Below are 16,093 nucleotides of genomic sequence, written 5' to 3'. Positions count from 1 at the left end.
TCATTTTTGCCACATCTGATGGGTAAATGCTAGCCCAGTCCTACCTGCCTTCTTCCTCTTCATTTTTCACTTCCCACGATTAAATACAAATGGAAAAATTGGGTAAGGAGCCAGAGAATCAAAAGGCTTTGATTAGTATTTGCAGTCAATGAGTGTGATGGGGGGTGGGGGAAATAGACAGAATGGGAATGGATACGAACACACCAGTATGAGTTGCATGAAAAAAGGAAGACACTGGAGACACAGATGCATGAACTAAAATACATGACAGGGTGGGAGAGGGGTAGACATTGGGCAAAAGTTTCAATAAAATAGGAGGCAGGAACTCTGGTGTCCAATTGGACAGCAGGGTATCTCCAGGTGATTATAGTCTATAGTATGTCTTTCAGAATAGCTAGAGAGAAGATTATGGCTGCTTCACCACAAGAAATGATGTTTGAGGTGACACACATGCTAATTAGACTGATGTGATCTTGACACTATGTATGCACACATAGAAAACTCACATTGGATCCCATGCATTTTTGTCATTATATATCTGTTAAAAACGCATGAAATACTAAAATTAACTCGACATGTGCCGAGTATCCTCTGGCTTTCTTTTCCCCACTTTCTTCACTGGTGACAGGAAGAGGAGTCATTGCTTCCCAGAAGTAGAAGGCATATTATTGAAGACAGGGGAGGTGGCATTTGAGGAAGTCCCTCCCAACTATCTATCAAGGGCGTGCTAAGACTACAGACTGGTTGTGTTTAAATGCAGCTTGCTATAAACCTCATGATTCCTCCAGGACTCTGGATACTGTTGGCATGGGTGTGCCCTGAGATGGACTTCAAAGCTGTTTCTACCTCCTTCCCTAGTATCAGTCTTTATGCTCTTCAAAATGCCATTAGTTCACTGGAGTGATTTCAGTTCAATTGGCAATGTTAATTCTCTGCCCACACAAGCCGAAGTCCACTGGGGATGAGCAGGATTTTGTTATCTGACAAGACTCAACATTTCTCTAAACTGATTTTGGTGTGTCTCCTTTCCACCTAATCATATTGGACTTCTCCTCTCAACTGAACCATCCGAGCTGAATGCCTCATCTGTGATCTATGAATCTGAGAAGTAAAAGCCATGCATGATTTAAAATGAGCTTCAGGAGTTTGCTGAAGGCTCTGTGGAAGTGGGCAGGTAAAATGCTGGTGGATGAAGGGCGGCGTGAGGGAGCTCAGGGGGGCCTGGGCTAACACTAGTTCCCAGGCAAACCCAAAGACCTGCTTTCTGTCCCCCACTTGATTAATTTGCTTAGACCTGCGTTACTGATGGGCCATCACCAGAATTGCGTCAGGCAGGTCTAGGCAGGTCTGAATCAATGGGGCCTTTCATCGTCACTATATCATAATTTTAATTGTCCCTTTATATTACACTTAGCAACCAGACACCAGGCAAGACTGAACTGAAGAATAAACTTGCAAAGAGAGAGAATGTCCACTTCAAAAAGTGGTATTGGAAAGAGCAGAACTGATTAGGACCTACATCCATATTGATGTGTGTGAGTATTTCTGTTGTGAGATATGCTCTTCCCCCCCCCCCCCTGTACAAAAGGGTCTTGTGAAGATGTCAGATGCAGAGCGGTCTGGGGTCCTGGTGTCAGCTGGCATGCTGACAAGACCATCTGATGTAGAAATAACATCTACAGAATCAGAAAATGATGCTGTGATTCTCGACTTTAATACTGAGCACCAATTCTACATTTTAGTGTTGAGCCCTATTCTAGATATGAATATTGAACACCCAGCCTTGAGTTAAATATTAAACAATTCAACATATGCATTTGCCATGGTCACTTTTTATCCTAGATTTTTTTTTATGGGCTGCGTGTGTGAGTAGGTGGTATGTGTCTGGGGAGGAAAATACATGAATGAATGAGATGGGGTCTCTAATGAAATCTGAAGATAGTCAATTTGGCTAGGCAAATTGACAAATGAGATTCATAAATCTGCCTATTCCTACCCTTTACTCAAGTGCTGGAGTTACAGGCATGAACCATCATTTCTGGCTTTCAACATGGGTTCTGGGAATCCCAACTCAGACTCTTGTGTTTACATAGAGGGTCCGACTGAGCGCTCTCCTTGGGCTTATGGCACTTAAAAACACAAAATCTTTTTAAAGTTAGCCCTTCCTCTCTGAAGGTCTTTGTATCAATGGCATGGCCTCCCGTCTCCTTGTAAGTACAAGAGAAGACAAATGGCTTCCTAGCCCCAGCCGTAACAAGGACTGGTCACGGGCCACGCCTCCAAGGAGAGGTGTGTCAAACAGCAGTTAGAAGAGAGGTCTTTAAAACCCTGTGAACACTTTTAATATATTACCACCTCTGGGAACCAGCTATTTCCCTTCCCACTTCAGAAAACATGTAATGGGGCTTTGTGTTCCAATTTAAAGTCCCTTAAAAAACGGAAATCCTTTCCTTTATAAGTTTAAAAAAAAAAAAAAAAAAAAAAAACCAGCACAGAGCAAAAGACAAGGCAAGGGAGGAACGAATTAGGCAGTCAGTCTCCAAGCACTACTGGCTCAACTGGAAATCGGCGACCAAAGCAAGCCCCGTAATAGTGTAATGACCTTTAATGAGTGTCTTGGGAAACAATACAGCCCCGGCATAAAAGACAAAGGGCAAACCCCATCATGGTTCTGCTGACACTAATTCAAAATGATCTTCAGAACAACTCAAGAATGTAAGAGAAGTAATCTGACCTGCTCCTCTGCCCTCCCTTTGATTCCTGGGCCCTTCTCCTGCCATTTCTAATTGTCAAACCCTCTCCGTTTCACGTCTGCTCATATTTAATGAAAAGCCCACTCTCACCCTGCTCTTAGAATCAATTCACTCTGTCAAATGGGCACACCACCCAACCCACCACCCGAGTGGGGTGCCCAGAGATGGCTGTGGCACACGGCCAGGGGGATTCAGCAGAGACTGAAGGTTTTTTTTTTTTTTTAATTGGAGAAGAACGGCTGACACTGGCCCATAAAGGAGTTCAACTTGGAATGGATTTTTCTAACTTATTATTAGTGGTCAAAGGTGAGTGGTCTCACACAGGGATGGATGAAATCTGCCTTTGTGTGACGAAGTGAAGACGGAGAAACAGAGAAGGCAAGGCACCACTAGAGCTGTCAATACCACTTAAGGCCCGAATCCTGTCCTCCTACACAGTGGGGACTGGCGATGCATGGGCAGGAAGGATGACAATATTATGAACAGGGTATTTCTGAGAGGATAGGACATTCTTACCCCCAGATTTTCTTTCCCTGGCCTCCATCAATGCCGGGATTAAATTGCAGAGCTGAGAAATCCCTCCAATTATGGTTTTTCTTGAATAAAATGGAAATTGCACACACTGGACACCATGAGCCTCACATGGGGACATAGATTTTTACTGTGATTGGAGCAGATGGCCAGTGTGCCAAGACATGACCACAGGACCCATGCACAGAGCCAAACTGGCTCCTTATTTTTTTCCACCAAATCTGTAGCCAAGGTTTGGAGTGTAGTGGTTACTTGAGAAAAGAAGAAATTGTGCCTTAGACTGAAGAGGGTTGGCAGTCTTATCCGACACTGCCAATCAAAGGGATCTGGCCCAATGGTAGCACCATTGCTCACGCCATTGTCTCCCTAACCAGCTCATCTTTGAATCTGATGCCTTCCTGCACACCACAGACAAATTCTTTGTGTAGTCATGACCCGGGTTGTCTAGACAACATAGCATAGGAGTGAGAGCAAATTCTTGCAGGCAAAACAAAGGAATATGGGACTTGTAATGAACATCATTAAGAACAAATTAAAAACAAAACAAGACAAAAGTCCTTTCTAAAAATTTACGCCAATGTGCTTGGCACAGTCTATAATGCCTCTCAATACAACCCCATCAAGTATCACTTTTAAGTCAATCTTGTCCCTCATCACTTCTTAAGGAGCAGTGGATGGTGAATCAGAGGGGATGGCTCACTGGTCTCAGATTAGGTTTCAGAATGTCTCCAATACATAGCTCAACACACAGCTTACAGACTTCAAACGTGAACTGCAGCTTTGAATGTCAGCACCTAGCATGGCTTAGCACTCTCTCTATACAGTGAAGCTGGGGCTCTCTCTCGCTAGATATCCACAAGTGCACTGGGTTGGGACTATCTTCAACATAGGCAACGACAACTCCGCCATGTGCATTTGTCATGGGAACAAATGCTCAAAACCGAAATGTTTCTCTTCTTCCTTGTGTGGTGGGTGTGAACAACCACAAGGGAAAAAAAAGCTCAACTACTCTTGATTTTATAGGAGAAGAGTGGGTGGACAGGATGCCAATGCAGCACACCAAGAACTGTGCTGGGTTCTTTAAAGAGAAATGGATGAAGTACAAAGAGGATCATCATCTCCCACTTCCTATACTACCACAAACAGCAATTCAAGGTCATAGTCATATTTCAAGAGCAACCAAGTCCTCATGCAGAATTCAAGCTCTTCTGCCAGTGGATAAGGATGTACATCCCAAGCATCTCAAACCAACACATTCTGTAACATCACCTACCAACTGTGCCAGCCAAATGAAAACAGGGATGAGGGTGATCTTGGGAATTTGGTTCATCAGACTCAGCAGCTGTCTGTCACCTGTGTGATGGCTACAGCTTCTTTCATAGGGAGGAGCTTGGCAGTGACAAAGGTCTGAGCTATAAAGCGAAGGAAACCCTGGAGATTCAGGATTTAAATATTTCTTATTTAGATTCATGACTGCTATACAATACCTTGGTTAAGTGGGACTAAATTGTTGGGAAAATATAAGGCATTAATGAGTGTCTCAGGAGCCTCCTCTGAATGAGCCAACTGTTTGAAAAGAAGCACTGAAAACTGTATGGAGGGTGGCAGATTCAAGAATAAATATTCTCTTCAAGAGCTGAGGATAACATCTGGTACTGAGGAATGAGACTCTGGTAAGAAATACACAGGACAAAATTTCATATATATATATATATATATATATATATATATATATATATATATATTCTATTTTTGTATTTTGAAATGCTAGCAAGCTTTTCCCACCTATTCCTTTTCTTCCATCTTTTTGATCCATCCCCATTTAATAGTCACCTCTAAAACCTGAAGATTCACATTTTTCCTTATCCTCTATTAAAATGGTGCTTGCTCTTCTGCCACTTTTCTTTCCATTTTCACTTATTTAGACAAGAGAGAGGAAGGCTATCAGCAGGCTGTCACATGCCAGTCTTGTTCACTATCACCAGAGGCACAAAAAAGGTCAGAAGGGAAAGCCTCCTCATCATATACACAGAGACCTAGGCAACACGTCATCACATACAAGACCACATTAGGACGGCAACACTAGCTCAGTGGACTCACGGGACCACAGGGCACAACACAAGACAGGGCTGACACCACAGACGAACACAGACGTGGAACTGCGTGTGTTGAGGTTAAACTTACAGGCACGGAAACTGGCGGAGCAATCATTAACAGAGACAGAAGAAAGCGGGAAGGCTCTCTCAAGGGTGTCCACGTTACCACGCACACGGCCTGACATGCATGAGCAGTCACGCTCAGAACGTCCGCAATCAAAACAACATGCTCGTCTCATTCTCTTGTAGATGGACATCTTGGCTATAACCATGTGGTTGGATGGGAGGAGAGGAAGAGCGGCAGTTAATGGCAAGGTCACATACAGCAAGGCAGCTGGACGGGCACTGGAGGATTGAACACAGGTCTTAGTTCACGTTAACAGTCTTGACCCAGAAAAAAGTGCAGGGATTGTTGGTGACAGTTTGGTTGTACATAAAAAAAAAAAAGCAGTGAAAATATAAATTGCCTTTATCATCCCCTAAGGTTGTTGCATATTATTTTTGTCCCCTCGATGGAGCGGTGACCACAGAAAGAAGGCATGGCTGAACACATCCCGGTTCTTGGATGAAAAAAAAAGAGCAAATTATAGACAGCAAAAATGTAACTACCATCCTCCCCCTGGCACAATTAATGCAGGAGGGCAAAAGAGACACACAGCCAATCAGTTAAATGAATTGCTTATTTGGTACAATAAATGGCTTTTGCAGGATGCAACCATATCTACTGTGTAGGCTTTCTCATTTCCATCCATTTCTGGGCATTAAGCAGAGCCAGGGACAAGCTTCCATCAAATTAAATGTGAAACGATTACGTGTTAATATCAGATCTGAGGATGCTTTTGCTGAACTTCCCGGGAGTGAGTTTACATGATAGCTACAGGAATTTAAATTTACTCTTGACAGAACAAATATCCAAATCTGTCCATATAAGAAATGCCGCTACTCAAGGCTAACGCTGCATAGTTGACATTAAAGGAAGTTCACAAATAAAAAAAATCACCCGAAGCAATATGAGATGTTGGTCTCTGGAATGCTTTTAGCCACTCATGGGTATGTATCTGTTGTGAGTGCTGCCTTTCTCTCCCTGCCCACCAGAAAACCAGAAGGCAATTAGGTGGCTTAATCATATTTTTTTCCTTACGTAGAAAATATTGGCCAAAATATATTTAAAAAAAACAAAACAGAAAATATTTGCCCTACAAACTATCTTACTGGCATTTTCAGGGACCCTCAACGGTTCCTTTAAGGCTAGCACAGTGTGAAGGTTTGGTATTGACCCAGGAGTCACCTGTAATACAGACGTGCAAAGCTTGTTAATGTCCCCATCGTTTCCAATGCCTTTCCCTATTACCCTTCTGGCCAATTTATATTTCAGTACAGGAGAAGCCTTTTGTACCGCATTTTGATGCTACAACAGGCAAACATGTTTGTCATTTATCATGCTCTTCTCACAGGGTAGAAGAGCTCATATCTTCCGAGCATCAAACACTGAAGTTGACCAGCGAGGTGTTATCTCCACACTCACCCCTTCTACATTGGAAGTCACATTATCCCTCTTTATTTTCCTTTGGAGAGGATGCTTGCCATCCTACTTTAAAATATAGTTTGTGGTTTTGCCCTCTTTGAATGTTACAGTCACCAGGAACGGGTTTAAATCTCTCAAATGGGTCAAGCCCTGTTCTAAGACCTTTGTGACTTGCCATACAGTGGGCTTGTCAAGCAAGGGGAACGGTATGACTGTGAAGAGCAGGCACTGGGGAAGATGAATGAGAGACCTCCAGCAGCATCTCCATTCCTGTGAAGAGGCTCACATTCCCAGTGGCATGGTCCTTCGGCATCCTAACTAAGGCCGTTGTTTGGGTTAACATGCAACCCTAGCCCTGTTCAAACTCTCAGTATATCATTCTTTTGAGATTAGCTTTTACCAACAAATAAAAATAAGAATCTGCTATAGCATTTGAGTCAGAGGAAGTCACAAGGCATGCTGCCAATGTCCAGGCCACCCTGATCAACAGCAGTGGCTGCAGTCAAGAAAGGGGGAAAAGAGTCTTCAATGGAGGACATGAAAATAAATTTAGCTGAGCCGTATCCAGATCTGGTATACAACTTGGAAAATCACTCTCTTGGTTTGTCTATCGTAATGCTTAACTGGACATTAATGACTTGTTACTTGCAAAGAGGAAAACAATGATTTCTTTTTTCCTTTTTGTTGTTTGTTGTTTCACTGTAGATAAATTATTTTGAAACAATTTTTCTTTCTTTTTTTTTTAAATCAAATACTGTAGCAGAGAATCCCATCAAATTCAGAAATGCTATGTTTCTCATTAGCAACAGTCCCTGGTTTTCATTTTCATACTGCCATTTCAGGTTCAGGCATGGTAATAGAATGTGACACATTTATGGGGAAGAAAGTTCATATACATACATATGTACATATACATATATATATGTGGGTGATGGGAATAGGTAACTTTTGAATCTTTTTTTTTCAGTTTCCCACAGAGGTCACCCTATCACAATGGGCAGTGGAGACCTCTCACTTCCGAAGGCTTCAGGAGGGAAAATGACATCAAAACAGTGACTCTCAGGGACTGTTTGCAACTGTCACAGTTGGCTGTTCTGGAGACCATGCATTGTTGTACAATTTTGTATTGTTAGCATGCAGTAACAGGCTGCAACTGGTAACTGGAGCAGCAGAAACCCATTTGCTATAAGAAGATTAACTGTTAATTATAAGCAGTCACATTCCAAAGCAGCATATACATAAAACAGAAAACATGCTATTACTCGTCACTCCTTCCCAGTCATTTTACACTCACACCAAATGCAAAAGAGAAATCTCAAAGGACAAAGAGCGTACACACACACACACACACACACACACACACACACACACACACACACACACACCAAAAATGATCAACATGAGGCTCAGAGACAAGACACAAACAGTTAAAAATGACTGAGCCCCACATCTTGCCAAACCTTCATGAACCACAATATCTAGAGTGAAGATGCTCAGTTAAAAGTGAGGCTCAGCCAGGTGTGCTGTCACCTGTGTACTTCCAGGTCCACTTTCCAAGAAGGGAAGGTGATTCTGACCTTCCATCTGATGGAGTGATCCATCAGGCTGAGGGACGTATGTCTAGTTATGAGATTCCTTCTGGTCCATTGTTATTCATGGTCAAGGGCAGCAATGAAGACCTGAAGATTTGGCTCCCATGTGGTAGGTGTTCCAGAAAATATGGGCATTCTTTTCTTGGGTTCGAAAATAAAGTTATGTAGGCACTGTATTACAGCCTTTCTAACTCAGGCATTACTTCCCTGTCACTTTCCTCAACTCTCTGGCTTCCTAACCCTTCACTACGGTTTCAGTGAATTACAGATTCTCAAAACCTTCTTGACAACTTTTCTACAGCCAATTTGGGTTAAAGGATTCATTTGCTGTATCAGAGAGGTACTTAAAACCCCCAAGGTTGAGTTTCACATACCTACTCGGAACATTTCAGTATCTATTTAAAATACAAGTTTCTCATCTACTCCTGGTCATAAAAACATGTCTCCTCTCCATTGGTGTGCGCCAAGTTCCTTTCTTAGTAGCCATCCATGGCTCTTCCCAGTCACCAGAAAAAGAAGTTTTAAAGAAGGCAAAGCAGAGTAGGTCTATGAGGACATCTAGTGGACAGCTCTAGGAGAGCAGCTTGTCAATGGCGTGAAGCAGAACTTGATGGTTCATTTCTCCTCAAAGGAGAAGAGGGACTCGCAGTCTCTATGAATTGAAATGTATGTGGTGCCACTTCAATTCAATGGCAGCCTCCAATCTATGGATGATTAGGGGCAGTAAGGACAAATAGATACAAGGTTCTAGGAGAGCATACTGGGGGCAGTCAACAGTGGTAACTTGCAAGTGCATTGCATTCTGCACCAGCCGATAGGATCTCCACACAGCTTTGCTGCTGGTCCTGGAGGGACCAGACATGAGTGTGTCTCTGCAGGTACAAATGCTGCAGCTACTTGTCACTTTCTCTTAGGGCTCTTGGAACAACTTTATGCTCTATGAATTGGCCCCATAGGCCAACTGAACTCTGGGAAAGAAATATAAGACCCCTGGGACTTCATTTTCTCTTTGGCCCACAAAATCTTCTTGCTCTTGGACCAGTACCAATGATTTGAAGAGGTCGTGTCAGTGCCAAGAATCTGATTTTGGGTCTCACCTTCCTCTAAAAAAAATCTACATTTGAATAGTTTCATCGCTTCAGAAGAAAGCTTTTATGTGTTTTTCTTCACCACAATAAAATGGATATTCATCCAATATTTCCATTATGACTTCCTAGCAGTATTTATAGAGACAAAATAGAGGTACTGCCCTAATGGACATCATCAAAGCTATCTGTTTACTCTTGAGTGTTTAAAATGGAAAGCTTTCTCAGACACACACTTGCACAACTTTTCCTCTCTTTTCAAAGGTCGTGATGGTGAGAAATTAAACCTGCTGCAGATGTAGCATGCTCACTTCTCTTTCCTTGGGACACACTTAATATGATCAGGTGCCAGGCCTCAGGTCCTCTGCTGGTTGGCCCTTCTGAGCCAAGTCTGGAATGGAAGGAAGGGTTGCAGCCCATTCTGTCTGCTGCAGTACCATCTGCCTCCAGCATCAGCAACCAAATGGCCAGCCAGGTTGCAATTGCAGAATCTTAATTTCGGGGGTGGATTGGAAGGGAGAGGGAAAACAGCCTTGCCCAAGAGGCCCAGGTGGAGGTTTCCAGCTGCTGAAGGGAAAATAATTTAGGTTTCCAAAGGAGCAAATGTAAGAGGAGACTAGTGTGAAAGAAAAAAAAATGCCATTAAATTAAGGCACACTTCTCAGATCATAGCCTCATTTTTCAAATCAGTCGAAGGAAGGGAAGCATTGTTTCTTAGTGTGAATTACAGCTATTCTTCAAAGACTCAGTAGCAACTGAAATTATAAGCAAACCTTCTACAGAAGAAAAACCCACTGAGGTTTTTGTCTGAGGTATATTGTTAGATGTAATGCTAGGAATCAGAGGTTCTTTCACATCCTATAAAGAAGAAATGATGTCTTCATTTAACACAGTTCCTCTCATTACCTTCTGGAGAAGAAGCAAGGTCTTACACATGGCTTTCCGTGATCAGGATGGAGGGGAAGGCACAGAATAAAGGCAGCAACCTGGAGCACACACCCAGCTAGGTGATCTGGCTCCTGTCAGTCACTCTGAAGCTGGGAAAGGTGGGAGAATTTGCCACAGGGAGTGTTTGTTGATTGGCATTGTGTAGCCCTCGACTTCTCAAAGAGTGCTAGAGTATGAAAGGATAAATGCTTCCACATACATTCCACAGAGCCAATTTGGGCAGAACTGTGTATTGCATTGAAGAAGATCATTATTTTGTTTTGGTATTATACAGATCATCAAAAGCTTTCCACACAATGAAGCCTACCAGAACTCAAATGGTCAACTTGGTGCTTCTTCTGCAAAGGAATATGAGAGGTCCAGGAGCTGAAATACCTCCACATTCCAATGAACTCAATAATTTGTAGACTGGGTCTCCTTTCTGTTTCCTAGAGTCTTATGCCTGTAGGCCAAGACCCAATGCTGATGGCTAGTGCCCAATAGAGCACTATAACTGTAGGTCACACATAGAAATACTGGCCTTAAAAACTACATCTGGTTAGATAAAGGGGATCCTATTCCTTGAGTAAGTTAGAGAGGTCTAGAGACTCATATTGACTTGTTTAGATTCCAACATGCCTTATTCATTCTCCCTCAATTAACCAACATTTTTTTTTTCTCAAAGTAAGCACATGGATCCTCCAGGATGCCTAACATTCACAGAGGAACTACTGGGCATTGACTAAAGGAGAAGTTGTACTTAAAAGCAAGGAAACATTATAGACTGTAGGGAATAATTGCCACTTGTCTCCAGAGAGGCAGATACTTACAGTCCCAAAGGAGTACTCAATAAATCTCCAGAAAGTACCTTCTTGTACAGAGAGAGGCATACATATATATATAATAGGATGAATGCATTCCTCTCTATGATTATATATAAAAATACACATTTTTACATATAAACTACCGGTGCATATCATATATATCACAACTCAGGAATATATATGTAGCCTATGTTTTTCTTCCAAGAGAGGAATTCAAGCTCCATAGCAGGGGAAAACAAGTATAGTTTATCAGAGGCAAGCATGGCCATGACCCCCAATGGACAAAGCATCTAAAGCTAGAATGGTAATTACTCCAGCCTAATCCGTGTCCCTTAAAAGTCCCAAGGTAAGGCCTTCAAGAGAAACACACTGTTGTCAAGGTCTTATTTTCGATTGGAAAAATAAGACCATCTCCAGAGCTTGCTTTAGGCTGGGGGATGGGTGGATGCATGGAGAGTGGGCTCTGGGCTCTCTCCAGCTCCTGGCTACTCTACAAGGACTGTGTTGGGGCATGAGCGAGTTGGGGCATGATGTAACTGCTACATGCAACATGAATACCAAAAGGAAAATGAAACTGAAAATGTACAGGAAAAAAAAAGTATCTCATCTAGAGAAAGACCAGGAGGACTAGACTCTGGGCTGCTGGGAACCCATTTTACTCACAATAGATCACTACCAGGGTGCAGTTAAAATAGAGTAGGGGCCGTATTCCAAGGCAGCAAAGAGGAAACAAAATAAATCAAAGATATGTCAATGATTAGAAATTAAAGAAAATTTCTTCACACACATCAATCTAGACATGACTTGCCCCTTAGGAGACTACCCTTGGCAACTTTTCAGAGGCTGAGAGGGAGAGTGTAAATCATTAGACCAGGTTTGTGATACAGAAAAAGAAAATGAGCAAATGGTAGAGTCTGAGAGCTTGCTCCTTCGCTAGACTTCTGGATTGGACTTGCTTCCTGGATGGATGGAGAGCTATGAAGAGATGGGAAGAAACGCAAAAGTTAAACTATACTACCAGCATGGGAGCTCCACAAATGGAATGTCCATACTCCATACTTCTCTGATAGAGGACATGAAACATTGAAGGTTACTAAATGAAAAGGAATGAAGAAGGTAGGGGAGGGACTGGGGAAGAGAAACTGGGTAGGGACAAGAGGGGTTTAGGAAATATATGCAAAATCTGGGGACTGTCATTAACTCCATTCTCATGCCGTTGTATCATTTCATGGTGAATTATCAATTGCTGCACTATCAGGTTTGGATAAACATCAGGCTGGGTCAACTGTCCTTTCCAATTTTGAACACCAAGATGTACCTGGCCAGTGGCTTAGCACTGGCCCAATACGCTATTAACAATGCTAACTATTTCTCCTGAAAGTTTCTTCACAGCCAAACATATCTTCTCCAATTCCTTCAGTGCCTGACCTTCATGAGAAGGTTTGTATTCAATTATTCATTTGATTCTAATCCTCCCATACATATCTGCATCCTGCCCTCCAGGCTATGGCCTTTTAATTGCGAATAACAACATTTGGACAATTCTGATTATCATCACATATTAATCACACAGCCCATGGCCTTGTGACACTTAGGAGCAGCTTGGCAGAGGCAATCCTTTTGCAGCAATTGTGTTCTGCACGATGGGAGATTCTACATTTCACTAGCTAAACTTACTGTGATGGCAATGAAGGGGAATAAAGATATTGTAAATAATACTGCACTTTTCACAACAGAATGGAGCTAAACTTCTGTTTGCTTGCCTGGAACAAAGATGGAAAAATACCTTGGAAGTCAAACCCCTATTTGTAAGGACTTTAAAAGGTGTATGTATATGGTGTCCTATGAGAGACATTCTAATTTCAGAGAGAGTGAATCAGAGAAGTTTTCTCTTCATCTTGCCTTTTCCATTCTGTCTTCTAGAGTGAATCCTCCATTCAGACGCAAAGGAGATCTTTTAAACTGAGACCTGATGATATCATCTCCTTTCCTGAAATCACCCAGTAGCTTTTGGGCATTGGGCTAAAATCTAGCTTCTCAGCATCGTCTCTGCCTTCTTGTATAATCTCACCCTGTGCCTCTCTCCCCAGTGCCGCAGACCCTAGCAGCCTTCCACCCATCCTCGAAACGCTACAATGCCTGCCTGCTTTTGATTCTAGCCCCTTGTTCTTCTCCCCACACATGGTCTCACCTCCACTATCACCTACCAAAGGACCTGTCAACCTATGAAGAAGTTGCCTTCCTACAAGAGCCCTCATATCCTCAGATGGTCTTCTCTCTCTTTTTAGTACATGGGGCTCTATGAATTTATATATTTCTTAACATGACATGGGTTTGCCTCTATTTGCTGCATGGAAGGTTTGGAAGGGATCTCATTGGCCATCTCATCATGGGTACAAGATGAGACCATGCATGAAGATGTCATATAAAGCCCATGAATGCTGCTCAATTAGTACACTGTCACCTTGCCACTTCACTAAGGCTCCCAAGGGATGAGTTGGCTTATAAAAACACCCTTGTATGGATTACCGGCCTCAATATTCTCCCACCCATTTTGCCCCTATCATCATTATGGGAGTTTCCTTACGGAGTTCACCCTCTTGTTCTGGTGTTCTTGTCTGCTTCTATCCTCAGGATGGCCTGGTCCCTGTTCCTTCTGATAGAAATGAGCCTGAAGATGTCTGCTGTGTTTCTAAGTGCCAGGGCACCTGGTGAGAAGGGGAAGAGAGGCCTGACCAGATGGTGACCTTTCTTCTTCATCTTAAACTCATTCATGTGCTCTTCCTTTTGGGTTGAATCAGGAAATCCTTCTGGGTATGGTGACAGAGTTGGGGAAAGCAAACCATGGATCCTAAAACGCTGGCCTAAGCTGGTGTTTGGAAATGAAGCAGAGAAGACGTCTACAGAAATGTCTCTAGACCAAGTACTGCCCATTGGTGTTTCCCAAAAGACCAACATATTAATGCTCAGGAAGTACCATCCTATACATGTCCCCTTCAAGCAGCATAGTGACAAGACCCTCGGGTGGCATATCCCAGGAAGGGTGGCCTTTTGACTAGTTTCTTCTTGTAAAAATGTATTTTGTGAGGATGACCTTTAATAACTCTTCCAATTCATTTAACCCAAGGTTATCCTTCCCCACTGTACGAAAGAACAGGGCACTGAGACCACAGCACGCAGACAGGCCTCAGGGGACTTGAATCTATAAATAATGGCTGTATGGTTATCAGAAATTTCATCCTCTCACTAAACAAGGAAGGGTCATTGTTTCTTTAACTGTTTTAAATATACCCCTGCTAGTTATATAGGGTTATGGTGAGGATCAAAGCAAACATCACGACGAGCTTTTGGAACTCCAAGTCACCATCGAAGGGAAAGTAGCATTGCATTCATTTTTCTCTAGAGTTCGGAACAATCTCCACTGGGCTGTGTGGTTCAATTGCTGCAAAAGGTTGGACCTCCCCAAAGCAAAGACCATTCCCAGCATGGCGTCAGTGGAGCTCGTAAGCCAGTGCTCCTGAGTCACCACTGAGGGCCAGAGGAAAGCTGGGGTAGAAGGCAGCTGAGGCAGACTATGCTGGAAGTTTCCGAGCTCGGTCCAACTCACCCCATAAAGCAATGTGCTAGGGGATGGCCTTTAGGCATTGGTGGCTAGTAGACTTGTTGGGAACAGTGGTTTTGTCCTGGGGTGATCTAGGTTTGAACCTACAAGAATTCCAACCGAAAGGAAGTCTATTCCTTTTATTTTGAGACTGGGTTCTGAGACTTGCTTTCCTTCTAGGACTACATATAGTCTTTTAACTTGGGACTCCCCTCCCTATCTACTAGAAATCACAATATAAAAAACATTCCCTCCTCCAAAGCTGTAGGTATCCTCCATTTTATCCATGATGTTTAACTCTGTGGGCCAGAGATGTCTACGTCTAGACAAGTGGACAGTAGGTACTAGCCTCCTGCCTGGGCCCTGACTGTAATTTTTTCATCTTGTATTCTAAGCAAGGACTGGTATTTGTTTCATGTTTCTTTAAATGGCTGGGTGAAAGAGCTAAACATATTCACGAGAACACTTGGTATTTAATGTTCCTCTAATAGGAAAAGGAGAAGGGAAAGGAATTTGGGGACAAGGAGGGGGGAGGGGAAAAAGAAACAATACTTACGCCGCCTGCAGCCACATTTTTTAATTCTTTTGGGATCTGTGACGTCATCATGACAGGCCTTGCAGTAAAAAAATGCCCTGGAGAAAGAGAATGGAAAAACTGACACATTTCATAATCCACCCAAGGAAAATGAGTACCACGTTTCCCCCGAGGTGGTGCCAAATTAACGAAACATGCCAGCCCTGATTTCCTTTCATCTCTTGAAAAGTTTAGACATTTGCAGGCGGAAATGTTTGTTGTAAGACCATTCATTTCAAACCCAGGATTCTGGGATTGGAGTTGGTGCTTCTCTTTATAAACTTTTATTTGCAAAGGAACAGGGAGAAAGGTCTTGCTGGTGTGACACACTAGGCCTGTGACTGTCATTTCTGAGAACAGCACTGAGTACTGGTCTTTGGAACACATGGGTGATAGCCCTGAGTCTTTGGAGTGTACTTTAAAAATACTCCTGAAATCCCCGTAGTCTACTGAAATATATATTAAAGCGCCACAAGGATGGCAGCTCTCAGGCAAACCTAAGTATTACCTGTGTCACTTCGAAAGCACCTTTCCTCATTAGCCAAAGGAAGAGAAGCCTGAGAGTCACTGGAATGGAGGGACCAG

General features: G+C 42.8%; 1 protein-coding gene across 22 annotated transcripts in view; it reads right to left on the bottom strand.

Moving 5' to 3' along the window:
• The window catches only part of Kcnma1 (potassium calcium-activated channel subfamily M alpha 1), a 710,535-nt gene that overhangs the window by 114,357 nt on the left and 580,085 nt on the right, over window positions 1-16,093 (bottom strand). For 10 of the 22 annotated variants that reach the window (XM_076544631.1, XM_016003340.3, XM_016003346.3 and 7 more), the window contains exon 18: window positions 15,491-15,567. In XM_076544631.1, coding sequence (XP_076400746.1) covers window positions 15,491-15,567 — 77 coding nt within the window. Of the gene's footprint in view, window positions 1-5,468; window positions 5,643-12,164; window positions 12,309-15,481; window positions 15,568-16,093 lie in introns of those variants that run through there. The other 12 variants (XM_076544629.1, XM_076544630.1, XM_076544633.1 and 9 more) reach the window with 3 other exon arrangements.

Source organism: Peromyscus maniculatus, chromosome 9 (genome assembly GCF_049852395.1).
Source record: "Peromyscus maniculatus bairdii isolate BWxNUB_F1_BW_parent chromosome 9, HU_Pman_BW_mat_3.1, whole genome shotgun sequence".
NCBI lineage: Eukaryota > Metazoa > Chordata > Mammalia > Rodentia > Cricetidae > Peromyscus > Peromyscus maniculatus.
The sequence above is the reverse complement of the archived record's forward strand: the minus strand, read 5'-3'. Positions and strand labels throughout refer to the sequence as shown.